Source organism: Anser anser (genome assembly GCF_964211835.1).
Source record: "Anser anser genome assembly, chromosome: 6".
In the NCBI taxonomy this organism is placed as follows: domain Eukaryota; kingdom Metazoa; phylum Chordata; class Aves; order Anseriformes; family Anatidae; genus Anser; species Anser anser.
This window is the reverse complement of record NC_139726.1, coordinates 29,978,088-30,006,039: the sequence shown is the minus strand read 5'-3', so window position 1 is coordinate 30,006,039 and position 27,952 is coordinate 29,978,088. Positions and strand designations below refer to the sequence as shown.

The following is a 27,952-nucleotide window of genomic DNA, read 5'->3' as shown; positions in this document are numbered from 1 at the left end:
AGGAAGTAGGGCAGAGAAAGGCTTTCCAAGCAGGACCCCGCAGTGGTGGTACACCTCACTACCTTCTCATTGCTGGGATGGGGCATGTCTGCTCTTCCATGACAATGAGGCATAGAGCAACATCTGATCAGGATGACCTAAGTGCTGCAGAGGAAGTTACCAGGGAAGAAAAAGCTGATTTGCTAGCTCCAGCAGCAGGCAGGCATTTAACATTTTTTTCCATCACCTTATGTTAGAAGTCCAAGCTGCTCAGGAGCTGGCCATGACCAGGACCCAACATATGGCTTCTGCTACATGGATAGCAGCCTGTGGTCTGCAGGGAAGAGACCGGCAGAGTGGAGGACCTACAGCATGCCTGTCCCTGTCCTCTGTGTCCGGTCACCCAGAGGAAGAACGGACTTTTCCTTGGCAAAGGAACAAAACGCTGCTAATTGCTAACTGCTGAAGATGGGGATGAAGTTAGGAGGTGAAATGACACATGCAAGTCCCAGAAACGAGGAGTTTAAGGGTGAAAAAGGGGCTGTGCACTTGAGTTTCCAGCTGTGTCTGTCACTTCCTAGGGGAAAGCAAGAAATGCTCAAGCCTGAGTGAAGCCTTCCTGGAGGATATGTTCCCTGGGAACTCTCACTTTGATGGCTGTGAAATCCATAAAACTTTTCTTCTTGTATCTGGGAAACTAAAGCCAAGCTCCTGTGGGGCTGTCCTTGGTTAAATAAATGACAGTAAAAATAACTCGCAAATGCAACACCAACATGGGCAGATAAATCAACGCCTGGAGTGCCCATTAACGTGCGCTGCCTCCTTTCTGGGGGGCTGTGAAGGAGTCCTGCTAACGAAATCCAGTCAAGAGGTAGGAGGCAAGGTCCCATCGAGTTATGACTCACAAATCCATCAGCAATTTCATTTCAGAAGAGATACAAGGTTTTAATACAGCTGTCAGCAGCATTCTTCAGGTCGCACTGCTGCATAAAGGAGAGTGTTAGAACCTGGGACTTAAACTAAACAGATTTCCTATAGGAAACACACACAAAATTACATTGCTTCTAAAGTTACTTTTATAGACATTTTCCCCGAGAAATATTTCTCCCTGGAAAAATAAATTCACAGGATGTAATTAAAACAGTTATATGTGTACACTGGAGTGGCCCCCTTTAAGTGCTTCACCAAATGCACCACTAAATGAAGGAATGAAAGCCAGCTTTGTTTAAATCTATTAATAACAATACGTATTAATTATAAAATGAGACATTGTTCTCTTAGTTTATGGTTATGAAAATAGCCTTTAATAAGGCTGAGACTGGAGTAGCCAGCTTTGCAGTTGTCTGCGCTGTTAAAAAGGCTTTGAAAATCTGCCATAATCTGCTGCTTTCACTTGTCAAACCCTGACCTGATAAAGGCAACGGGTATCAGATTCCATACCCTGTGGATGCTGGTAATAACCGGGTGCTGATGACTGTATTTTTTTCTGCTTTTCTTGCTCTTTTCTCTATTTTTAGCTTTTAAAATATATATATATATTATTTTTTAAAATTAAACTCTGACACGTTGCGTTCTATTAGAGTTTAACTTCCACGCTGTGGGGAGTGAAGCCTTAAGAGGTTTGTCTCACTCCATCTGAGCAGGGAGCAGTGGTGCAGCCCCACCTGCCCAGATAACGGGGGATGACGATTACCCCATAATCATACCCCATCGCCCCCAGTCCAGCAATGTGTGGCAAATCCACTCACCCCGGTGTGCAAAGCGCCTTGGCTGCGGCACCTGCTTCTGCCTGGGGAAGGGTCCTCAGGGCTGCCGAGATGTCACAGCCCGGGGTGTTGGTAGCCTTTTCCTCGCGTGGATTTGTGCTTTTGGAGAAGCTCTGTGAAGCACCACGGAGGGGAGGCAGCACGCTTGATCAGCATGTACAGCCCAGCTGAAATATTCTGGAGAGGCTATGCTGTCTTCCTTCCCACTTCTCACAGCAGCAGGACCGTGTAACGTGACACTCCTGACCTGAGCAAGGGATGCTGTTAAAAGCACAGATAGCTTAGAGATGCTTTTTGGGTTGTGGCATCGCGTGGCGTTGCCGTCAGCTCCCGCAGCATCCATCCGAGCGGAGGGCATTGAGCCGCTGTTCCAGGGTGCCATATGCGGGGCTGAACCTGCTGGAGGGAATTATTGGTGTAGCGGCAAAGACACATCCCTGCCTGCCCCTCTTGTCCTCATGTAGGTCATCTCTCACTTTGTTACACTTTTTATTTCCTCTTCCATTTGTTCATTGTATCTTTCATCCTTTCTTAGTAGGGATGCAAGCCAAAAGCCAAAATTACACCTTTGTACCAGCATAAAGGTACCTGTAAAATGCTTTGGGTTACTATTAATTTGCTATGTCTCTGTCCTGATCACCAGGAAAACATTCCCGTGTCCTCCAGGCATGGATGGCTGTATTTTCTATCTCTGAAGCAGAGAAGGGTGACATTTCTAATGTCCAGGACCCCGTTGTGAGGGGACAGGTGAGAACTTGGGGTCATTTGTTAAAATAAATGTGTAACACCTGATGGAGGAGACACCGTAAGAAGGGTTATCAGAACAGTCAATGTTAGTTCTTTACTGGAAGCTGATTTTTAGTGGCTGAAGCATTTTAAATAGCCTCTCCAGAGCTGCTTCCAGTAAGAAAAAAAGAGGCAAAAGAAGCGGATAAAAATGAACACGGATTGATCTGAAATACCTTGAAACAGAAACCTCTTCCCTGGGAAGGACTGGGGCAGGGAGAGGTGCTTCAATGTGAGGAGCCAAGAGTCAATTTTCGTTTCTTAATTAGCTCTAAGCCCCCTCGCCCTGCCACCGCGAGTGGAAGCCAGGGCAGGGAGCGCTGCCCTGCAGTCGCTTCACAGCTGTGCGGCGTCGCTGCCTCTGAGCGGGGAAAACAATCGGGGAAATGTTTTATGTTCACACTCCACCTCGGAGGTGGGCCCGCGTCCAGAGCGTACCGTAAAACACGCAGGAATGCCGCTGGTTGGGAACACGCTCGTAATTCTTATGCCCCTCTTTCCCAAAGACACCTTTCTTCATTTAATTGTTTTAAAACCGCAGCATGTTCGCATTACCCTCTGCGGAAATCACATCTGAAAACGACTTTGTAGTTTCTTTTTTTAGTGTTGGGATTGGAGTAGGGGGTAGCTCTTGCTTTGTTTAGTTTCCTTAAATCCCCCTCACCATAGCGGCCGGGGGCTTCTTTTTCCCTTTTACTCTCTCAGGGCTCAATTCAATAAATATACATCCGGCTCCTTCGCAGGCATCGTCTGGCTTAATGAAATTGCACTAGGCACTTCCAAGGGAAGGATGTTTATTTTTCTCCAATGATTTGGTTAGGCTGGTCCGGGCCTCGTGTGCCCGCAGAGCTGATCCGTAAAGAGCCCCCCGTGGCTGTGCGGGGACGCTGTGTCAGCCCGCAAGCGCCTGCACTCACTCAACACGGGGATTCTCTTACTTCGGGGCCGGGGGCGGGCGGGCGGCTCTATTTTCTATATACAAGGCACAGGGAAAAAAAAAAGCCTGCTCAGAGCACGGTGTTAAGGTGGGAAAGTCAAGCACTCGCAAGGCTAGAACTGTCTGGAGAGCAGGCTTAATGCATCTGTTTATGTGAGCACATTATGAAATTCTCCTATTTTCATGTGGTCCCATGCCTGTTTTTCACAGTTATGGCATTTTCTAGCTTTTGCCAGAACTTGCCACCTTCGCGGTGTGTTTTCTCCGTAGAGGTCCAACGCCCTGGAGATCCTGGTGCCTGTTCCTGGATGCTGTGGTGGAGTTAGATGTCTCCAAAAGCACGGCCTCTGAAGGACGAGGGAGGTGTAGGTACTGGCACAGGGGACTCCGTGAGCCTTTTATCACTTGTAGAATCACAGAATCATTGAGGTTGGGAAAGACCCCAAAGATCACCAAGTCCAACCATCACCTAACACTGCCAAGTCCCACCACCAAGCCATGTCCCTCAGTGCCACATTCACACCTCCCTTAAACACCTCCAGGGATAGGAACTCTGCCACCTCCCTGGGCAACTTGTTCCAGTGTCTAACCACCCTTTCCTTGAAGAAGTTTTTCCTAATATCCAATCTAAACCTCCCTTGATGCAACTTGAGGCCATTTCCTCGCATTCTAAACATCCCCTATGTCCTGTGAGTTCGTGTGAGTTTGTTGAGGCAATTATTCAATTCGACATCTCTGCATGTTAAGAGACCAGCTCTGGTTTGGGACATTTTGCATCTTTCTAGTGCAATAAACAATAAAAGCCTGGCCACGTGCCATGTGGATAGACTGATGCAGAAAAGCCGGATGCATTCAAATGGCAGTATTTCATGGTGATTCCTCTTCTCTCTGGGTCTGGTGGTGATGGGTCACAGAATAAACCATGTTCTTTGCCTGAGAGACCTTCACACAAAGCCATGAGGCAGAGGAAGTGTCGTGCCAGCAATAAGCATTGGGACACCACGAAACTGACCTCTCCTGACCCTCAGCTCCTGATCTGAAACTGATTTTGCAAAGCATCAGATTAAAAAAGAAAACATTCTTTCATTTTTGCGCTTCCACTCACAATTTCAAAGTTTTCTCCCCATTGATGTAGCTCATGGTATAATTTTGAATGAAAGATGAGTGCCGTTCGCAGCATCCCTGGCTCTGCTTTCTGTGACGTGGGGGTTAGGAAATCTCCACCTTCACATTCAGAAGGGGATGGTGGCTCAGGGAGCACCCAGGACTTGCTAGAGATCACACAGTGAGGGGCAGGGGTGGGAAGTTTGCTTTCCTCCTGCTTCTGTTGCCCTCAGCTTCTTAAACTGCAGCCCTGCTTTGGGATGATCCGGTCTTGCTGCTTTGAGTTAATTTGCTCCCTACTTTGCTCCTGATGAAATTTTGGATGGTTATAAATAGACGCAAGTGATTCCTTTCAGATTAGGTTCTCCTCATCTTTGATCTGCAAAACCCAACCAAGTGTTTCTGTTACAGCAGCTTCTTCTCCATTCAGCCGAGGATGGAGGCAGTGCAGGAAATTCTAGTTTGCCAACAGAGTGGATGAAACCAATTGACTAACGCTAACTTTGAACAAACATTTGACATTTTTCCCTAGGAACTTACATACATTTTTAATGCTTTCAGCAATGGTAGTAGCAAAGCAAGGGACAAACATTCCCATATTATCAAGCAAATTGTGTCACAGTCTTTTTTTTTTTTTTCTTTTCTCTGTTTAGGGATCAAGTTCAGTCCCACTTGAGCCAACATGATCTCTAAGCCTAACTGAAATATCTGTAGTAAAACTTGTTCCTAGGAATGTAAATACTCGATTTGGTTTATTGCAGGAAATCTATGAAACGGGAACGATTTACATAGGGATGCATGTGCTTGGTGAAAGGAATCAGAGCTGTGGGTCCAACAGGTGAGGGAAAAGCACCAGAGTCTGGCCATCGGGCACCTGGTGGAGCAGGGCCTCCCATCCCACATCACCTCTGCTTATTGCTTCAATCAATGCTTCCTGCTGCTGGATATTTCTCACTGGTGACAGCACGTCCCTTCCCCATTTCCATGCAGGTATGCTTTGCATAACTGATTTTTTTTTTTACCCCTCTCATTATTTAATAGCCAAGGGAATGCTCCTAACATTCCCACTGCTTACTTATGTTATAACTAGAAAACTCTCCGGGGGATTTAGCCATTTTCTATACTCCTCAGCATAGTGACTTTGGCATGTTTCAACACTGAGAGCAAATGCTGCTGGTGGTGTTTTTTGTGAGGCAGGCACCAGCTCTCAGCTCAACCCCAACAGTGGTAACAATCGTAGGAAATGGGGCTGAACTTCTCCTGTGCTTGGGCTATCACCCATGGTGGTGAAACCTGCTTCATCTCTTCTTGTCGGACCCTACCTATCGCTCCTCTGCAAGACCCTCAGCACAGGGCACGTACCTGCTGCAGATCCTACTGCACCACGAGGGCAGATGCTCCTTGGCAGGGGTTGAAGCAGGCAATGCCAGACTCAGAGGAAGAGGAGGGACAGGGAAGGCTGCAGACAAGTGTTTTTCACACGCGTTTTGTGTGCTCGAAGTGAACTTTTCTCCTCCTCTTCTCTGGTAGCTCCTATCTTTCTTGCTGCTCTTGCTTTTCCTTTAGGTATTTCTTCTGACATTTGCACACAAGTGGTGAAAGAAGTTGTTCAAAGGGCAAAGAAGAAAAAAAAGATTTTCATTTTCTTCCCATCAAAATCTAAATATTTTCTGAATAAAATATTCTGAACAAAACAAAAAACCAACCAACCAACAAAAACAACAACAACAAAACCAACACCCACCAAAACCAAAAACAAAAGCGAATCCCCCCCAAACCCCAAACCAACAATATCCTTTGTCTGCAAATTCCCTGGTGGGAGTGGGGGAAGTTTGACTAAAACGTTCCTGTGTGACTCATTTCTGGGCAGCTCTTTGCTGTCAATGGAAACTTGTCCTCAGCAGATTTTATATTATTTTCTAACCTGCCTGCAAGGAGGTGTTCCGTTTGTTGACTGAGGTAAAGGAGGCGCCTGCTTCTCCTTTGATACTCCCACATCTGCCATCAGAGAAGGGTCCAGATGGCAATTCCACCTAGAAAATAGTGATAAAAACTGCACTGGTGCTTCCCTCCCGTCTCCTGCTGGGGATGTCTCAGATGCTGCCTGTAGTTGTTGCTGGAAATGGCCTGATCAGAGAAATGTGTCCTGAAGAGTAAATACCCACCAGCAGGCAATGTCCATGAGCTGAGGCCAGCTCCCAGAGTGGTTGGTGACCCAAAGGCTCCTGAGACAGGATTTCAAAAAAGTGCTTGGAAACCTGCTCTATCTCAAAAGGTCTCATAATATTACTGGGAGAAATGAAGGGGGCATGTAGGACAACAAGTGTGTGGCCTGTTCCCTCATAAAAAGGCACCTTCAAAGCAAAAAACAGCAAACAGCAAGCATCAAGGAGCCAAGATGCGGTGTGACCCACATCTCTCTGCGAGATCCCCCTTGCAGGTGAGATGTTTGTGACCTGCCAGCCCCTGCAACCAGGCTACTGATTTTATCTGGGTTTATCCTGCTGGTTCTTCACCCAGTCTTAGCCCTCGTTCCTCATGTGCAGGAGCGACCATACCAGTCTGCTGGGATCAGTGGGATCACCATTCATCACCATTTTGTGCCATGCTGAAGATGACAGATGGGTGGGATTTTCTAGTCTCTGCCTTGCTGTCATGTTTCAGTTTAACCTCCACTCCATCTTTCCCACTTTCTTGTGTTCAGAATTGAAGGAGCAAAGTCCTGGACACCTGATGGAAGGTCAAAATGCACATAAATACAGCTGATGCACCAGTTTTCTCTCCTCCCTGAAGACAGACATATTAAGCAATGTCAAGACACATTTGCAGCATTATTAACTTTCTGCACTTTCATAAATTCATTCCAGGAGCTCACCAGACTGCAAGTAACCTATCTGTTGTCTTCTTTGTGATTACAGCCCCAATCCTAATGACAATCCCGGATGCTGTAATTAAGTTCTCCTCCCATCGCTCATTTCTGTTTTCTGTCCCAGGCTCTTGTTAACATACATCTTCATGTCCATTTCAGAAATTATATGAATTCCACAGAAAACTGTTGAGCTTTGCTAAAAATCGGGTGGAAGGGATTTTTCCCCCTCTTTCCCCACAGATGCATTTATCACCAGGGCAACTTAACTTTAGCGTTCACTAAAAATTTAAGCTGTTGGCTTAGATCCAGGAAGAGAGAAGTTTTATAGACTGAGCTAAGCGTGAATTACAGTAATGGCTATGACATTTCTCTTTTCTTTTTTCTTTTCCTTTCTTTTCCTTTTTTCTTTTCTTTTCTTTTTCTCTTTTCTCTTTTCTCTTTTCTCTTTTCTCTTTTCTCTTTTCTCTTTTCTCTTTTCTCTTTTCTCTTTTCTCTTTTCTCTTTTCTCTTTTCTCTTTTCTTTTCTTTTCTTTTCTTTTCTTTTCTTTTCCTTTCCTTTCCTTTCCTTTCCTTTCCTTTCCTTTCCTTTCCTTTCCTTTCCTTTCCTTTCCTTTCCTTTCCTTTCCTTTCCTTTCCTTTCCTTTCCTTTCCTTTCCTTTCCTTTCCTTTCCTTTCCTTTCCTTTCCTTTCCTTTCCTTTTCTTTTCTTTTCTTTTCTTTTCTTTTCTTTTCTTTTTTCTTTTCATCTTTCCTTTCTTTTCATCTTTCCTTTCTTTTCATCTTCCCTTCCCTTCCCTTCCCTTCCCTTCCCTTCCCTTCCCTTCCCTTCCCTTTTCGAGCAGCCTAACTGTTACTCTGGTATTGAAGCAGTTATCATTGCTAAGTATTTCATAATGCATCTTTCTTTTAGTGCTTGGCAGGTCTGGGAGGAACCTTGGGGGTTTAAAAGGTGGTGCCTCTGGAAAGGGCATTCTCCAGTGGGAGAATGGAGGGGCTTACCACTCATTTTAGCACCAGGTATATATAATTGTCCTTTTGTGCAGAAGGGCAGAAGGACGGGTTCAGCTGCAGGTCCCTGTATGTCTGTGCCCCATGATATTGTCTTCACGAGCACATGCTGCTGCTGGGGGCTTTGAGCCATCCTGCAGAACAGAGACCACTGCTGGGCTCTGGGATCTGGTGACAAGGGATACATGGAGGTAGCCTGTGCAAACAGGAGCAGGTTGGAGGGTGTTTGCCAGGTCTGGGCATGCAGGGACTCCAGCTGTGCCCCAAAAGACGGGAGGATTCCTGTCTGACCCGAGCTGAGTGTTTTCAGGAGCAGGACAGGTGAACCACCAAACATTAGTGAATGTGGTGGTGTGGCTGCCCATGGCTGAGGGTTCCTCCAGAGAAATAGAAGGAGCTTTCTTTGCATATATATATATGCATATATATATATTTTTTTTTCTTTTTTTATTACTTCAGTGTTAGGAGCTGGAGAAAAGGTCCTGTCTAATGAGTGAGTCAGTGTATGTTGGCTGTGTTGGGTTACTGGGTATTTTTAGATGCTGGAAGCTCTCCTTGAGAGAGTAACAGGGCCCGACTGCTGGGTGGATCTGGTTTCAAGCGGGGTGGGATCAGTGCAGCAATGTGAAAGGCCACCCACAGGTAATGGACTGCTTGCCATGGAGAAAAGAGGAGAGCAAGTGAGCTCACCTGCCCTGGCTGCCTGAATCCAGAGGAGCTCTGCAACGCCATGCAGTGGAGGAGCTACCCAGTGTACCTCAAACAAGCAGCAACCGCCTCTTGCAGTTTTTGGAAACAGCCCATGGACCTCGGGAGCATGGCTTAGTTCATCCTCCAGCATGCTCTGATGGTGAATTATGTGATAGGAAGGCTGACACTCTGCTTCTCCACGGCGATCTTCCCTTCCGAGGAGACCTCTGGCGATGCTCTGGGAGCAGATCACTGCTGATGCTGAGCCCTGGAGCTGGGCAGCGTCCTGGGTACCACCGTCATGGGGATGTCCCTCACAGCATACATGTGGGGACTCTTCTTTTGGATTTCTAAGTAAATCCACTGTCTAAGCCCAATAACTTTTTCACATGTAAATGAGATGAAACTGTCTGTCAGCTGAAGTGGTTTTCCAGAGCAGATGCTGCTGCCTATCCACACTACAGAGTTGGGCTAATTACGTTGCTTTACTTCAGCACTGCTCCAGACACAGAAATTATTAGGATTATGGAATAATTCAGCCTGAAAGGAACCTCAGGAGGTTATCTAGTCCAACCTCCTGGTGGAGCAGGCTGGAAAAGCACGCAGGGTGCCCACAGCCTATGCCTTCAGCTTGTAGCAGATACATCTGGCCAGAGCAGCTAGGTACACTGGACCTAAAATTATTTCTCCAAACTTGGAAAAGGCATTTCCTAGGTCTTGGCTAAATGCTAACACGTTCACAAAATTTACATTTTTCCATAGCACCTACTTAGTGATAAAAACATACATCAGCTTGTATTTCTCTATGAGAGTTTCTCAGATACCCACGGATTCCCAGTACTGGCCATCTCCAAGGCTGAGACAACAACCACGGTCACCCCTTTCTACCACTCCTGTATGAGAGCTGGTTAGGTCAGCTTGGGATGCATTGTTTGTGTTTTTCATGGGGAAAAAAAAAAAAAGAGAAAAAAAAAACAGTTTGGTAGACTACTAGAAAGTCTAATGGGATATGGTATATACTATCTTTCTGCTTTTCATTGCAGCACATAAGGACATAAAAACATATACAAATATGTGGATATAGAGATGAGTAGTTAAACAGGAGGCATTTGCTACAAGAAGTGCTGAATGAATATATTATCACAAGTGATCCAGACACTCACTTTCCAGCTTTGTCTGTACTGTTTACCAGCCACTTTGTGCCTCTCTGGGGCTGTGCTTTGTCCACGGGGATAACTAGCATACTGCAAGTAAACACTGCTGCCTCCTCTGCTCCCCTTTCTTTCCTGTCCATGTTTTACCCATGGGAGAAGAGCAGAGTCAGCTCCAGATGACACACAGTGAATAAACAAATCCATTTTAAAGAGAAGTTGTGCTGAGCAGGAGTGGCCTGTTCCTAAGTGCTTTGAAAACTGGCATCGTGTTCTTCCTACGAAGGCACTGAAGTACAAAGGTTTCTGTCCCTTGCAATAACTATCCCCTTGTGCACACAGGCATTACAGCTTCTGGTCTGAGGCCATGTATATGAAAGCCCATGCACTAATGTGACTTTTTCCTCTAGATGAGACCTCATTGCTGGCCAGCAGTCCAACACAATGCTTTGCAGCTGGGGGAGCTCATTAATTTTCGTCCCATTAAATCCGTGGCACAATGCAATTGCTAGCAAGTTGCTCTGGTCTGTCTTGTGCTATTATCAGGCATAGCAACAGGGAACTGAGATGTACATCGAGATGGATTTATCCCCTGCTTGTGTTGCTGAAGCTCCAGCTTCAATTTCCAGCCCCTGGCAGAGCTGTGGCAGCCGCTGTGCTGCTGCCCAGTGCCAGGCCACTTCCCTGACAGCAAGCAGACAGAGTGGTCACACAGAGCCTCTGTTGTGGGATCAAATGGTAGATTCAGGTTAGAAACCACAGGAGGAACATGCTGCTCACAGAGGAGCCTGTCGGAGGGTGGTTAATCTGCTCCATCATCCCAGAGACTGTCCAGCCCTGAGGCAAGCCCTGACAGATCCTATCTCGATCCTAGGAAGTCTTCCACAAACGTGGGGGAGTGCAGGCCGACAACACTGAGGGCTGGAGCTCCACGTAGCCCCAGTGTCTGGTTTCCAGATCTGGTCCCTTTGACTCAAGGAAGGCCAAACAGACCTTGAGTCACATTTCCAGACCGGCAGCCAATTCATTCCAGGGGGGACGTTCCTTGGCCCCAGGTCTGCCTTGTTTAATGGCATAAGGACAGCAGCAGGGGAAGGTGGCAGTGCTAGCCAGTGCTGGTGGCTTCTGAAAATCCCATTGCTTCCTTCCCTTTTTGATCTTTTACTGGGCAAGGCAAACACTTTTGACTTGCAGATTGCACATCTCTCCTCTGGATCGCTTGAGCCCAAATAATAACAGTTACAGGAAACCATATTTGCAGCCAGAGTCTGGCGTCTATGGACTGATATCCTGCCACGGAGCAGCAGGAGTGGAGCTACAGGAAAGCTAGATGGATTACCACCATTCCCCTTTGGCACTGGGGACTCAAATGTGCACTCACAAGTCAGGGTGTGTTTCAAACGCTTGGAGGGTGGCTCTGTGCCAGCGCGCCAACACAGCGAGCCGCTACGACAGCTCGCCTGTGAGAGCTGCCCTGGGAGGAGGCTGGTTTCGATGTCAACCCCTCTCCTTGCAGACCTTTTGCACGTGTGCATCTTTCTACACGCCTGTACTTCTGTTTGCACTTTGCACTTCCAAAGTGCAGGCACCTCACAAGTTCTCCGCTGCTTTCTGAGGGTGCAGCTTAGAGTGCTGTTTTTGAAAATACCTGGTGAGGTTTACACAAAGTAGTGGATTTTTGCTCTGACCCTGTTCCTTGCTGTTTCTTGGTCATGTTTTCATGACTGGCTCGCCTTCCTGCTCACCTCCAGTCCTGTCCATGCTCAGCACAGCCGTTCTAGCAGTGTTTACATGAGCAGGACCCTGGGAGCTACGCCGCAGGGAAAAACAGGGAAACGTGATCATACAGAACTCTGTAATTTTGAGCTATGGGTGAACCTTGTCCCGCCTAGGCACAGAAAATCCTTCCGATTTACCAGGTGGAACAAGGCAGGTTTCACACACCTGGTCTGCACCTCTGCAGCAGGTGGTGGCTGTGGGTTTGTTACGGAGAACTGGGCACATTTTCGGCATATAGCCTGCCACATTTTCCTCTGGTGACTGCTCCAAGGTCCCCCAGGTCTGTCCGCCAACAAACGAGCTCCGTACTTTTGACATTCTCATTTTTAGAAAGAAACCTTACGAGCCTCCAAGGCTCGGACCGACGGCGCTGTGTGGGGAGCGGACCCAGGCTCCGACATTTTGGCTTCCGGGGGGGCACGGTCCCGGGGCCATTTTGGCTCCTGCCCCGGCGAGCTGGCAGAAGCCGAGCCCCGCCGCCTCCCCCGACACGCCGGGGGTGCTCTGAGGGAGGCACCGTGCCGCCATCTCCTCGGGCCGGGGAAAACCACCTTAACGCCGAGGCAGGAAGCCGCGGCGGGCACCCAATCAGGCCGGCCCGGCGAAGGGAGGGCCGCCGGGAGGCTGCCGGCGGGGAGGAGGAGGCCGGAGGCCGGTGTGAGGGCGGCAGCGCCGGGGTCCCCGGGCCGAGCTGCGGCCGATGGCCGAGGGCAGCCCCCCCGGCGCCGGGGCCGCCCCGGGCGGCGGAGGTGGCGGCGACCCGGCGGCCTCCTTGGGCGCCTCGGGCGGGCACGCAGGTACCGTGAGGCGAGGGGAGACCCCGCGGGGGGGCCGGGGGTGGCCGGGGGAGGCTGCTGGGGGCAGCCCCGGGGCAGGGCACGGGTTCCCCTCTCGGTGCGGAGCTCCCTGCGCGGAGGATCTCTTTGCGTCGCTGAGGGTTGTAACCGCGTTTATCCCCCTTTTTATTTCCCCCCGGACCTAGCTGTCAGTGAATATGCCTCGGAAATCTCATGAAGGTGCCCTGAGGTACCTCACGGTAACCCTGTGCAGGGCACCAGAGCCCCCCGTGCCTCCCAGGGAGAGCTGTGGGAGATGCTGGGGAGCTCGGTGTCAGCCTCGGCATGTGCAGAGTTTTGGGGCTGGGGACGTACGTGCCTACCGCTGTTGTCTTTGGCTGTGCTCGGTGGCGGGCTTCGAGCACTCGTGTCACCTCTGCGGGTGTGTGTGGGATGGGGGCAACCCCTCGCCCCCCAGCTCCCCGCTCTCAGCACCCGCAGGGATGCTGGTGGCTTCTCCCAGCAAGGCAGACTCTCCCCCAGCCCACTGGTAGCCCTGTGGCCACCTGGGATCCTCGCCGAGGCTCTCCAGCACCTGCCTCCCCCAGCAGCCTCTTGCCAGGACTCAACCCAGCTCCCCTCTCTCCAGCGCAGGTCGTAATCTCAAGGAGTGGCTGCGGGAGCAGTTCTGCGACCACCCCATCGAGCACTGTGAGGACACGCGGCTGCACGACGCAGCCTACGTCGGGGACTTGCCCACGCTCAAGAGCTTGCTGCAAGAGGAGAGCTTCCAAAGGTGAGGGGTGCTTCTCCCACTCGAGTGGCTTGCCACACGGTAACTGGCTTTGGATATCCTCATGGGACCAAGGGGGAGCCAGGTGCGAGGTGTGACTTAAAGCCGCTCTGAAGATTTTGGCTAATGACTACCTAAGTCCAATGGGGCTGTCCACCCCACACTATCCTCCCCCTTTTCCCCACAGTCTGCTTCTCGTTTCCAGACCTTTCCTGCTGGTAGAAGTGCCCTGCTCCATTTTTACAGGAGATGTGTCTGGTGGGAGGCTGCTCTGCTCACCCTTGAAATCATCCCTGTCGGTCTCCCAGGAGGCAAATCTCAAGCCAGTTTGTGAGTGTGCAGCGTCCACGCACAAACTCTTTTCAGATCATGATGGAAATGCAATACCTTGAAAATAGGAGTCTACATATAATGGGAAAAACATACAAAAGGGATTACAATCAAATATAAACCTGAAACACCCTATGTTACAAAATCTGCCCAGTGCTAAGTCTGTGACCGTGGGGATAGTTAATTAATTTTCCTGCACCATGGAGAAAACTGCTTAGAGTGCAAAATCTCTACTAGCCTTAAAAAAACGTAATTTCAGCAAAAATGAGAATGAGCTAGACCCGCCTTCTGCCACCTAGGCAGCTGTGCTGGGACTCTTTGGTCCTCTGGTCTGAGGTTTTGCCTTATTTTTGTACCCTGCTGTGTGGTAACCCTATTGAGCAGGGCCAGGCAGCCCTCTGAGGTCACAAAAGCTGAACCTGGCATCCTTCCTTGCAGGAAAAAGCAAAGTTTGGCAGAACCTGCAGCGTCATCACACAGGTGGTGGAATGAGCAGAGAAGTGACTTCTTTGAATCTGGTAGTAGGTATGGGGTGGAGATTCCCAAACCTGCAAGGATTAAAGGGAGCTTTTTTATCAAAAGACTTCACAGCTGAGGGCCTGATGCAGGGTTTATATTATTCCTCTTCCTAAAACATGATTGAACAAAAACGTTGTGGCATTGCTCTCCTAGCAAATTGCCTTAACTGCAGTGTATGAATGCTGCTTTGTCCTGTACCAATTACACGGGCTGGCGTGGAGTGAGCTAGAAGAGCAAATCCACTGCTGTGCTGGCTAAAGGGCACTTCTGCCTGCCTGTGCTGGCCTTAAAGAAATCCCTTCCTCTCTGCATGGTGCTTCTCTGTTGAACAGAGACTTGCAGAGAACTGGGGACTGAGTCTGGATATTTATGAGATTTATAGGGCTAACCTGAAATTTGGATGAGTATGACAGTACAGGTGATTTCAGAGGGGATCCTAGCAGCCTACAACCACAGCCATGTCTTGTATAAATTGAAAAAAGCTCTTCTGCCAGTGTGGCTGTCTAACAAGGATGCTAATGGTCTATTTATGCTGTTCTGTTTATCACGGCTGCCCCTCCAAGCCGGCTCCTTCCTGGCAGGGCTGTGCTTGCGCTGTGCTGAGCTTCCCTGGATTTGCATTTATGTCATCCCATGGTGCCAGGCTGAGCACGTGGATGTACCAGCAGAGGGATACAGATGCCTGCGTTTTCAAGCGTTTCTCTGCTCCTCCTGTGTCCTCTTTCTGTTTCCCTGCTGCTTTGACAACCTTCTGCCACTTTTGGAGCAGCTTGAATTAAACCTTTGTAGTCCCCTGTTCGGTCACTTCTGATCTGGGACATCTCCTGTTACGAAGGGAGAAGGGGGTTGGGGTTTTTTGGGAGCATTTTGGTGACCGAGGGCTCTCTCTTACCCTCTGCTTCTCCCACCCATGCCAGCCGGATCAACGAGAAGTCGGTGTGGTGCTGCGGCTGGCTGCCCTGCACGCCGCTGCGCATTGCTGCCACCGCCGGCCACGGCCCCTGCGTCGACTTCCTCCTGCGCAAAGGGGCCGAGATCGACCTGGTGGACGTCAAGGGGCAGACTGCCCTCTACGTGGCCGTGGTCAACGGGCACCTCGAGTGTGCCAAGATCCTCCTGGAAGCAGGGGCTGACCCCAATGGCAGCCGGCACCACCGCAGCACCCCCGTTTACCACGCGGCGCGTGTGGGCCGGGCAGACATCCTCCGGGAGCTGATCAGGTGAGAAGTGGGTGCAGGCTGGGGATGGTCCTGGTGGGGAGAGGAATGGTTCTAACTCCCATTTCCTCCTCCCCATGGGATCTTTGGAGCATCCGTTCCCTCTTCGCATGCCTGGTGCCTCCATAGGCCTGGCAAAGCTGGCTGAGAGGGGCTGCTGATGGGCGGGAGGGAGAATGCAGAAGTTCCCAGCGAGTGTCTCAGAGCCAAATCTTGCAAAGCATCTTTCCCCCCAGCCTTCATCTTGACTGTCTGCTTGCTGCTACTCCCCCGTGGCCAGCTCCATGCCCTGTTGCTCAGCCCCACCTGGCTGAATTTACGAGTGAGGCGGATCACCCACCCAACCGAAAATTGTTCAGAAATGCATCCTTCTTTTGCTTATTCCTGCTGCTGTGAACATTTTCTGTCCTAGAGAGGAGAGGTGCTTGTTACCAACACAGTCTGTTCTCGTGCACCAGCAGTGAGTGGGCTCAGGGTCGAGCAGTAGGCTGTGTGAACTTGAGTTTCTTCCTCTGTGGCGTGCCATGATGCGTGCTTTCTTCTAAATTGGAAGCTTTTTTATATAAGGGATTGTGCTGAGCAACTATACGAGCCTTTGATGCCAAATAAGAGTGGATTATAGGGGGGAAATACAGGTTGTAGAAAGGAGTAGTAAAAGTTTAGAAAAAGTAGAAAGTTTATTTGGATTCACAGAGAAACACTCTCCAAGGAACCCCTTCAATGACTGTAGCTGCTAGAAAATAACAATGGAAAGGATTTTTGCTGATGGGGAAATGAATTTTCACACAAGTGCAGCTCTCAGGATGCTGGCAAGCAGAAAGAAGGGGAGACCAGCCCCTTCCTTGCTCCTTTTTGTGCAAGCTGAGAGAACGACGTCCCCGTCGCCCCATGCTTGTTGGTACAGGGTTCAGCATACGTGCTGTGTTCCCCAGAATCTCCCCTGATATCCACTAAGGCAGGGTGAAATGTAGCAAATGGTATTTCAGCACATGGAGAGCTGATGCATTGATTTATGTGTCTACTCCTCGGGATACCTTGCCAGCAATATTAAAAGCAAGATTTTGGAAAACTTTCAGGATTAAAAATTAACTGGAGTTTGTCCAATATCTTTTTATTAGACGATGTCTCTCCCAAGGCTGCTAAGCTAATACCAAATTGTCAGATTGCCCAAAATTTCAAATATCTTGGAGTACGGATTTCACAGATCTGTTCAGAGTTGCTTACTTTAAAATGCAGTCTTATGTTACAAAGCTCACTCGGAGATTTTCAAAATGTTGATCTAAAGGACTTGGCAAGGGGGAATGCAGTGAGGAAGACACTTATGCTGAGATACAAGGAAATATCTTGGAATATTCTGCTTGAGAGAGCCTCAGTGTTCCGAAAAGAAAGCCCAACCCAGTCAGGCTTGCTGCAGGTGTCTAAACATCACCTGGTTCATTTTTTATAATCGTATGGCAGCACAATGGGGATTCCTGAGCCCTACCACAATTGCTGAAACAGCTAACCAAGCAGTAGGTGAAACTGTATCCATTAATAGTAAATACACGCGGAGGTAGGGAATGGTGATCCATTTTGTCAGACGACTGGCGGAAATATTTACGGTTATATTTCCAGGGTATAGATTACTTTCCCAACAGCTTGTTATGCGATCATGCTGTGATGGCATTGGACTGCAGCGCAACCGAGGGCTGACCCAGTGTACGGAGGATGAGAGGATGCTTTTGCCACACTAAAAGCAGTGAAAAAGAGATCTGACAAATCGTGCCAGTGCCTCAGACAGGTACACAGCTCTAATAAAAGCAGCATTGCTTGCTTTGCTTGGAAATGGGGGTTTCTACAGATAATTTTGGCATCAACAATTAACAGAAAAGCAGAGGACTGAAGTGAGGGGCTACCTGCTGCCTGGTGAGAACCGTGGCCGTAGGAGGCAGCGGCGGCCCCACGACCCTCCTGTGAAAGTTCCCTAGCAGCACAGCTGATTCTGTTCAAATGCTTGTGTAGCCCAACGTTAAGAGGTTTCTTTAGCTACAGGGAACACATGCGATTGCCTGTGGAGAGCAGGCACCTTTTCTCATTTACTCAATGAATATGAAGTGATGCAAATTCAGCAAAGTGCTGTGAAAGTCTCCAGAAGGTGGAAAATGTCCCCTGAGCGTGCAGCAAGCGCCAGGCCAGCTGCCTGGCCTGGGGAGCAAAGCTTGGCCCTGTGGCTGGTGCGAGGACCAGCCTGCGCTCAGCAGTGTCAATTCCTGCCTCGCCGCAGCCTTCCCTTGCTTTTCTCCACCCCACAGGTCTCCGGAGATCTTAGCCTAGGTGTCCTTGCTTGAGAAATCCTGTGCATTGGGGTAAAAATACACTGCGTGCCATTTGCAGCTCTTAGACAAGTTTCCTCAGCCCCTGTTCTACGTGCTTAATTTAAATGAGACTATTCCTGTCCTCTGACTTGAAGCCCTTGGTTAAGTGTTTACTGGAGAGGGACCAACCCCTACTGGGTTCAGAAAGAGTCGTGCTTGCAGTGAGGAAGAATTTGTCCCCAGGTGGTTTCCTTATTTGTTTTATTAACTGCAGGAAGGAATATTATGTGATATCCACAAAGACAGAAAAATCTAGTTCTCTGAATACGTGGCTTGCAATTCTGGGAGAGGGGCTGGCGGTTGAAGGAATGGTTCGTTCCTGTGTGGGGAAGGGACAGGACTTGATCCGTAACACTGCAATTAAAACCAGCTACCACTTAGGGGATTGTGTTGTCTTCCTCCTTGCTTCAGTCCAAGCTGCACGTGAAGCAGATGGAGCTACAGTGTCCCCGCTGCTTGGGTGTTACCCACCCTGGGGGGAATAAAGGCTTACTTCTGCTCTCTCTTCTTTGTGCAGCGTTACCATTTTTCAAATTCCATGCTTTTCTAGAGAGCAGCACTTGGCCTTCTTGCTCCCATTTTCTTGGCTGTATTCTTCACTTTCTCCTAAAACAAAAAAATAAAAAGGACCAAAGGCAGTAAACCTTGTTTTCTGCTCTGTCAAACGTAGTGCCTCCTGTACTTCCTGATAAGAGGTAGGCCGTGGCTGCTGCTTCTGTTTCATGATGCTGCTGATTTCCGTTGAGCAGGGCCTCAGCTCGCTCCCTGGTTTAATCTGGTGTAAAATATTAAAATTTAAAATTTATGTTAAATGTAAAAGTTTAATCTGGTGTGAAATACAACCTGTGAGTTGAGTGGCACAGGATGCATGGGGAGAGCGGGAGGTCTGACGCAATTATTTTGTATTTTTCCAGTTTCCTACATGCTCAGAATTGGCAGGTATGTCCCTTCAGCTGCGATTAACACTGGCTGAATCTCTCTTTCCCTCTGTGTTGGGATTTCTGATGGGATTTCAGCCATCCAAGTTCCTTCGGGAGCGGGATTTTGTCATACACGTTTCACTGTTGAGCACTGATTTCTGTTTCCATTTCCCTGCTGTTTGTGACACTCAGATCAATCGCTTGTATTGCTTTTTGGCCTGTGTTATCCTGGTGGGGATCTTATTTCACTGCATCTCTTCCACTGAGTCATTTGGAAGCATCTCCTGCTTCCCAGCCAGCCCCTCGGCATCCAGCATTACGTGCTGCTGGCTCCGGGCTGAGCTCGGCACATCCTTCGGGAGGGCCAGGAAAGGTGTCCCTCAGCTGCTCCTCCTCAGCCCTGAGCCTGTGCTGGTGCTGGCAGAGGAACAGCTTTGTTCTTGAAGATCAGACCATGCTGGACGCCGCATCCCTGCTCCAACCTCTCCCTGCCTGTCTCTGGGAGGGAGGCATGATGAAAAGCTTCCCTTGAATTAACTGTGAAGGTAAATGGGTGAAGCTGCATTAAATTCACCTGCAGACACCCTTCTTCAGAACCACTGTGGCCTTCATCTGATTTTTATCTTGCTTGGTGTGTCAGCGAACAACAGAACACTTGCCAGACCCTTCTGAGGGCAGGTGTGGGTGCCCCTGTGCCCGTGGCGGCGTTGTCCATAGGGTCTCTCCTCTCCCACCCAGGTACGGCGCTGACGTGGACGTGAACCACCACCTGGCTTCTCGGGTCTCCAGCCTCTCCTTGCGGCCCCTCACCACGCTGGTGGTGTGCCCGCTGTACATCAGCGCCGCCTACCACAACCTGCAGTGCTTCAGGCTGCTCCTCCAGGCCGGAGCCAACCCCGATTTTAATTGCTGCGGCCCCATCAACATCCAGGGCTTCTCCCGGGGCTCCCCCGTGTGCGTGATGGACGCCGTCCTGCGGCACGGCTGCGACGCGGCGTTCATCCACCTCCTGATTGACTTTGGAGCCAACCTGAACCTGGTCAAAGTGGAGGCCTTGGAATTCGACTCCACGGGAAGGGTCAAAGTGAACCCTGAGGCTCTGCAGGTCTTCAAAGAAGCACGGGGTAAGTCAGTGGCTTTGGCTTACTGCAGCGACTGGTTTTGTCTAGCTCTGGACTCAGGAGAACGTCTTGGAGAGTTTATTTGGTGGTTAGGAGCTGTTAGCGTGGGTAGGGTGTGCTGGGTGCCAGGGATATGTTTTTACTGGTGCGTTCCATGCTTGGTGGCCGTATCTGCCTAGACACCAGCTCGAGTGCCTGTTGGCACTCTTGCTGACTTGAACGAAAGGATTCCCCCTAACAAAGCAGACAGCAGGACCCAAGGTGGGTGAGTGTCGTCACCCTCTTCTGCATCTGTTTGTTCAGCTGCCCTTAGCCAGCTGCAAAAGGTCCTGTGAGCAGGTGATACCCAGCTTAAAAGCATAAAGCAATTCAAGCACACACACAAAAAGATAGCTTGGATTTAACAAGCGGTGAAGCCAGGTGTTACTGACCTCACCAGGCCTTGTACAGCTCCGCAGTGGATCCTCAGTGTTGCTGAGCTGCTGCCTGCCTCAGGCTCTGCCTGCTGGCACTCACAGCTCACCCCAATGGCCTCATAGTTCCCTGTGAGCCCCTAGCTAGGCTCCCTCTTTCCTTCCTGGTGCATTTTGTACATTCACACAGTGTTTTCCCTCTTGAATCCTTGAGCTGCCAGTGAACCCAGTCTCTTTAGCCCAGCCTCTGACCACAATTTTGCCTTTTTTAAATCTTCCTCCCAGCTCTTTTCCATTGCCTGGTGGTATCCTCAGCTGCCCGAGGCAAGGTTAGGCAGCGGGGTGGTGTCAGGGCAGGGCTTTCGGTCTGAGGACCGCAGCCAGGTTATGGCACATCCAGTCAGACCCAGGTCTCCAGCACCATGCAGATGTATCCTCACGATTCTCAGGTGACCCTGTGCTCAAGGGGTAGTTGTGTCTGGGCAGGCTGCTTGGGAAGTAAAGATGCAATGGTGGTAGTGGATGGAAAGAGGGAGCTTAGATGGTGGTGGAAAATGGTGGAAAAAGGTGGTTTTTTAGATTTCAACACCCTCTGGGAAGCAAATGAGTTGCAGAAGAAAGCCAGAGCCACAAGCCCAAACATGCCTAAATTTACCTGCTGTTTATTTCTTTTTATAACAAAAGCAGCATCACTTCAGCATGTACCCTGCTTCCAGCAATGGCAGCACCTCGTAAAACCACCAGGCTCAGCTGGTGAAGGCCAGGGCTTTGCACCAGGGTCGGAAGTGGGGTTTCACTCTTGCACTCCAGACCAGAGAAATTGGGAAGGGATCCAGGATGTGGGATACAATCCCCAGACCCCAACCCCAAAGTTATTCAACGTTGCACATGCCTGGTTTTTAAACCTGCCTTTTGACTTTTGCTGAGAGGAGATGTGAGTACGGAGCAGGTGGTTTCCGTCAGGCCTGGGTTTAGGAGGCAGAAGGGACTCCTTGGGTGGAACGTGCAGGGTCACGGAGGGATGCCTTGGAGGTCCAGTTCCCGAATCAGCATGGACATCCCCGTCATCTTGTCCCTGAAGAGCTCTCAGTGAACCCAATGGAAGCCATCAAAGGAAATTTGGGATAAGGCCTGAGCTGACCATCAATGCTGTTGATTCCCAGGGGTCAGTTTAGTGCAAAAAGAAAGTCCCCATCTTTTAACAATGATGCCATTAGTACAAAGCCTCCCACAGCCTTGCTTGGTGCGGGTTGGGCAGTGATCTCTTGAACCTCCTGTGGCTCCACAGCCACAGCCCCACGCAGCTGCCACCTTGCCCTTCCAAACTGCCTGCATAGCGGCTGTGATCGCTCCAAATCCTTGTCCGAAAGGTTTGGCCTCCATGCAGGGAGGATTTGTGCGTGCTCAGCTCTCCTGCACCGCCCTCAGGTTGCTGTGCAGGACGTGGCCTCAGCGTTTGGAAGGGGTCCGTGGCTCCCCCGCTGCCAGCCGGAGCTCAGCACGATGTGCACGCTGTTACCTCTCCCTCTTCCTCTCCCTGTCCCTCAACAGTTCTTCTGCTTTCTTTCTTGCAGGCCGCGCCCGGAGCCTGTTGTCTCTCTGCCGCATAGCTGTACGGAGAATACTTGGCAAATCTCGTCTGGATCTGATCCATATCCTTCCAGTCCCAGACCCCATTAAACAATTTTTACTTCACGAACACAGTTAAAGGGCAACTGTCTGCTTTCTGGGACAGTTTGGTTTGCAAAACGAGTGAGCTGATAAAGCCAGGTGCCAATCCTAGCCCTGCCCCCGCAGAGAAATACTGGTTTGCTCATGGAGTGCACACAATTCCCTGCCCCTGTGATTTTCCCCTTCAGATTTGGGGTGCGGTGATTTTGTGCGTCTGTACTCAAGCTACCAGTTCTTTAACTGGTGATCTGTTGTTTGCGGCTGGTTGGGCAATGAGGCCAGTCAGTGCGTGTGGCTGGTACATGAGCAAACACAGTATATCCTGTAGCTGTTAGCATATGTCTGTCTGTTATGACTCTACCTCTGTTACTGCTGCGTGTTACACACACCCTGGGTCTCAGAGGCACTTCTGCGTGGCAAATGTGTCTGTACTCGAGCCTTTCATCTTCCTGTAGCGTGCAAGGGAGTCTTTCCTTGCCTCGGTGCCAGTGCTGGTTTACAACAGCACCGTTCTCTTTCTGCTGTCAGTACCTGGCCTCTCTCTTACCTACGGAGTTTGTGGTTGCTGCTGTAAAAGTGGGTGTATTTTCTTCTTTCCTCCTCTGGTGTGAAATGCATCAAGTTTCCTGTCCAGTGGCTGCGCGTTACTTGGAGAATTGTATCCGTGTCTCTGCGTGCTGCAAGGTAGCTGCTGACTTGGCTTTCTTCCTGTAGAGGCCCCATCGCACAGATGGGAGAGTAGCAGAACATGTAATCCCATCCCCTCCGAGCCGTTTCGACAGACCGCCAGATCTGCTGTGGCATCTTGGCTCTCCCTGCAGCACTGTGATGGACGAGGCAAGGGTTGGCCGGTCCTCCTCCCGACGGCCTAGGACTGGGCCAAGTCTCAGGACCGCTGCTGTAGCATAAAAGAGAAGATGTGGAGAGAAGAGGAAACGTTATTTTCACCCATGGAAACTGAGAGCTACACGGCCCATTTTGGGGCGATGGGATCCCTGTGGTTCAGTCACCGCTGCGGTGCTGCAGGGACGAGGACTGGGATACTCAGGTGAAGCCAGAATGTGAACCTGAAAGATTTCTGGGGTACTTTCTGGAAATGTAATGGCCAAACTCACCTTCTGGTCACTGTAAGTGGGTTTGAATATTTGGGAGTGACCAGGAGCAACAGTGGAGGGGTTGCTAAATTAAACTGTTGTGCTGCTAGTGGTTGGTGCAATGCCTGTGAATGTATCTGTGTGATTATGAAGAAAAAGACACCCAAAATTCTCTCTAGACTTCCTGCTTGCAGTATTGCAGTGATGATGATGTTACTGAAGGGCCAGTGAAGTAGGTGACAATGCAGAGCACACAGAATTAGAAATTCCTACCTGCCTTTTACTCCAGATGCCAGTGGCAGCGTGACCAGACAGCGCTCTCCCAAATCCACCTAATGGGCATTTTTGTTTGCATCCTGATTCTGTCAGCACTGCAGAGAAGGGAGAAGAAAGGACTTCTAATCTTTTATCAGGGAGTTAGTAGGCAGTGAGCTTCTGAATGCAGTGTTGCGTCTGGCAGAGCTTTGACCAGACTCCTTTGATTTCTGGTGCCCTAACGCTGCCGTTTTCCCTCGTGTCACAAGCTCACGGAACAGTGTCAATCTGCGAGGAGCTGACAGTCTTTCTGGGTGTCTTGGGGTCAGCCAGCTCCTTAGAGGTCGAGACATAGTCATTGTACAGTAAACATTTTCACAATAGCAGCTTTTAGAAGGGCAGAGGTGAGATGGTCCCTCCTGGGTGAAAGCCCAGGCAGCAAGTGGTACTTGCTTCAGCTTTTCTGATCCAAGATTTTCTAGTCCTCACGTTACGAACTGCTTTTTTGGACTGTGTTTCTCTGCCAAATGTTCTTTCCATGCCCATGGGGTTGCCAAGGGTATTTTTTAGAAGTAATATAGATGTTGGTGATTTATTTCTTGTATGGTATTGGGGCACTGTTGTTGAGAACTGGGTTAAGCATGGGGTGACAGTGACAGCAGGACAGGCCCTTTTGGGAATGGGATCCCTCTCCAGCCGCTCTTCTCCTTGACCCTCTGTGGTAACAGGGAGGTGGGTTTGTTTAAGCTGCTTTGCATTTTGGCAGTTTCAGATGCCTTTGGGGAAATCTGGTTATCCTGGCTCTGTGGGAGTGGATCCTCAAGGCCACCCCACAGACTGAGCACTGAGCCCCACAGTGCCCGCGCTCCCTTCCCACCTGTGCCGGCCTCTCCCTTACAGGTCAACGAAGGGACACTTAGAAAGTTGTCCTCTGTGGAGCTTCCACCAGCAGCATCTTACCCTGGATGAGTGCTCTGCTTTTAGATGCTCTCTGAATTGCTTCACACTTCAGACCGGCTGCTGAGGGAGGAGGGGGTGAGTTGCATATCTTTTAGTTGGGTATATCTGCTTTCAAATACCTGAAGAAATTTCGAGCAGGAAAGTGAAAGGTGAATAGGGTTTGACGCTAGTTTATGAGATACTTTTCTTCCAGAGGCATCAATGAATGCAAAGTCACAGCTCAGTTTCTGGTCCCCCCCTGGGATATGTTTATGGTGGAGTTTGATAAGCAGCAGTGGACGTTTTTTTGTATATTTTTATTATCTGCTGGAGAACATGTGCCTTTCCAAGATGCTTTCAGAGAAGGAGGAAGGACAGGGAAAAAAATGGAATCTCTGTTTCCTGTTATTTCTATTCCATGACCAGGCTTGGAAGGGCAGCCAGTGTCCATCTGGCCCCTTACATTGCTCTGCTCATTGATTTTAGGACAAGGTGGCAAAATTTTCATTACTGGGCACTGTTGAGAAAAGGCTGAAGTGTGATGGCTACACTCAGTGCTCAGATACTTTCAGAACCCTCATCAGATATTAATGGCAAGGATATGTAGCAGTGGGCATGCTTTCAAGGTGAGAAGGCAGCAGTGTTGCATTGTTTCCTTTTCAGGCTTGCAGATGGTTTAGGTTTTCACCGTACAGGGGGCCAGGGCAGCCCATGAGTGTGTTGCCTGAGAGTTGTGTGCTTGCTTTATAGAAGTGTTAACATGCCTAAAAGATGCAAACAGGTTGTAAAGCCTCTTGTCACCTTGCTGGTGGAACCATAATGTTTTGCAGGAGCACGGACCGAGCGTACTCTCTAGCTCCAGTGTATAGAGGCAGAAAACGAGGGAGGTTGTCGTGAGAAAATGCCATGGCGACAGCTTCTTTGGGTTGACTTTTTCCCCCTCTGGTTTTCACTTGTTCACATAGTTTTGCAAACCGGTCACACGTCAGTGCCTTTTGGGAGAAGGTAGTAGGATGGAAGTGGAAGGCATACGTCCCTCGGGGGAAATCTGGCTCCATCTGGAAAGAGCTGCAGAGAAATGCCAGAATGCGTGGCAGAGAGTGGCCCAAGGAGATTTGGGGAATTCAGCAGCTACAAGCGTGATCACTCCGTGCCCGATGTAGCTGCAGTATGTAGTTAGAGCTAAGCCTCTGCAGATCACCTGTTAAAATTTTCGTTGCCTTCAGTTTTTGATCCACTGACTGTTGTGCACTTGATTAACACTGTCCTACAGCATTCTTGTGGATAGCCAGCCAGTGACACCCTACCCAGGCCAGCAGTTGTAGCCATATCTCTGTGCTACCCCCCAGAACCGTGACTCCCATGTGAGTTAAAATGAGAAAAGCTCTCTTTCCCTGGCAGAGTCAATATTTGGTACTGATACGCTTCCTTTGTAGGTCCCATTGGTAAGCACAAGTCATGTTAGGGTGGGGACTTTGGCCTCAGTTAGTTTTCTATTCTTTGTTTACAATTTGAGATACAGCGATCTTGATGGTCCAGCAGCATGCTGAACTTTGTGCGTGTGGGTAGTCCTTCTGACCTCAAATTTGAAGGACTACATGGGTCTTCAAATCCAACCAAGGTAGTGTCCAGAGATTCCCCTGACCGTGAGTATCTCAAGCCCATGATCCACATGTCAAAGGAGGGTTCTCCCAACCCTATAGCAAGCCAGCTTAAAGTTCCACAAGCACTTGGACATCAGTAGAATCAAAGCTTTGGAGGAATCAAGTCACAGGAGGCTTTTTGTGGGACTACCCATCCATTGCCCATCTCAGCCGAGGGACTGTGCCTCCTGCAAAGGTTCCAGCCTTAAACCTGAGTGGTCTTTCCTTTTGGCTTGAGGGACTGAAGGGTGTCCAACTCAGTAGAACAACTCACATAATATTAAGCCAGAACTGTGGAAACTACTGTTGGAGTAGTCCTGGTGGACATTGGTTGCTGAGGCTACATAAACCCAGCTCTGCCTAAGTGAAATGGTTTAATACACAGAATATCTGGAAATTTCATTGTAGAGAGGTAATAATGAATCTCAAAATAGATTTATGAAGTTCCGTAGTGCCACAACCTTTCAACCTTTATCCTCTGACTGTCCTCGTCCTTTTAAACCCCAGAAACACTAGTCTTCCAGTATGGAATCTAAGTAATAATATGTGCGTATTATATATCTTTGCACTATATAAACAGTGTTTATTTTTGCCTTAATTCAGACTTTACCATTTCCTCCTATGTAGCAATGCGTTCTCTTTTGTAAAAGTATTCTTTTACATGCTGTCCATGAGGTGTGCTCAGATAACAAATAACAGAACTGTGAAGTCACAGGTGGGAAATTAAACGGCTCTGCAGCGTACATCCCCTCATTTGAAGAATGCCTGTTACGTTTGTGCGTCATATATAAAGTGTGCATTGTGTGGCCTTGCTGTAAGTAGGTGTGGGATGGGATGACAAGGGATGACGTGAAAATGGTTAAAGAACCACAACAGATCTAGAATAAGCAAAGCAAATCCAAAGGAGCTTTTTTTCTTGTGGGCTTTCTTCTTGTCTTTGTTGTATTAGGGGATTTTCAGAGTATGAAACACTGGTAGCTGGTGTGGTACCCAAATATAATTTCCTGCCATTTGGGAGTTTTGCAAATGGCAGAACAGCATTTATAGGGTTGATGTGTGTGTGTGTGTGTTTGGTTTTTTTCCATGCCCAGATTCAAGTAAAGCACTTTTTACACCAAAACCAGCCTTTGAGGTACAGCACCTCTTTAGCTGTTGTTGTTCCAGTGAAGCAAGCAGTGTAGGAACCTGCCCGGGACGGAGCAGAGGTGACAGCCAAGTGAGTCCTGCTTCAAGAAGCACCATTCGGTGGTCTGTTGCTTTTGCCTGGGGTAGAATGGTTGTGCACAGCAGCAAGATGAGATCCAAGAGCAGACTGGAGGTCTCTGTGGTGGGCCTGGGTCTGTGTATAGCTAAATAAAGATGTTCCAGTGCAAGAGCATGGCTGTCTGCCTAATCATTTACCTCGTCATGGGAAGGGGAAGTACTGTATGCAGCAGAGAGCAGGGACTAGGATTGCAAAAGCCTGTTTTGTAGCCACTGGAGGGGGCCGGAGAACCGTGCTGCCTGCAAATGGGTTACAGGCAAGCAGGCAGGGACCGGACTGGGGTTTCCTGCACCTTTGCCACCCCTGGACAGTTTTCAGGAGAGATACGGCAACTAAATCTGAAGGTAAACTAATGTGAATGTGCAGAGGAGCTCGCTGTCTGGAGCCTCTCCCCACCAAATCCTCTTCCACAAGCTCACGCGGCACCCTGTGTCCCCACTGCTGCTCAGGGTAGCCCGCAGGTCTTGTCCCGCCTGGTCCTTCAAAACCAGCTGGAGAAGGCTCCTTAGACCTCTCATTCCTGCTTCTGATTTCTTTGTATCCGTCTCTGGAAACGTAGCTGCACAGTTTGTCCT

General features: G+C 49.3%; 1 protein-coding gene across 2 annotated transcripts; it reads left to right on the top strand.

The window, feature by feature from the left end:
* The first annotated feature begins 12,622 nt into the window (after positions 1-12,622).
* ASB1 (ankyrin repeat and SOCS box containing 1) lies at positions 12,623-27,484 on the top strand. 2 transcript variants are annotated; one of them, XM_083840585.1, is made up of 5 exons: positions 12,623-12,865; positions 13,499-13,640; positions 15,404-15,706; positions 19,716-20,101; positions 22,086-27,484. In XM_083840585.1, the coding sequence occupies exons 1-5, from the start codon at positions 12,769-12,771 to the stop codon at positions 22,217-22,219; spliced, it is 1,062 nt and encodes a 353-aa protein (XP_083696711.1). In that variant the 5' UTR covers positions 12,623-12,768; the 3' UTR covers positions 22,220-27,484. The 2 variants fall into 2 exon arrangements, with proteins under 2 accessions (XP_083696711.1, XP_083696710.1); XM_083840584.1 differs by lacking the exon at positions 12,623-12,865 and adding an exon at positions 12,957-13,286 and having other exon boundaries at positions 13,494-13,640.
* The last annotated feature ends 468 nt before the right edge of the window (positions 27,485-27,952 follow it).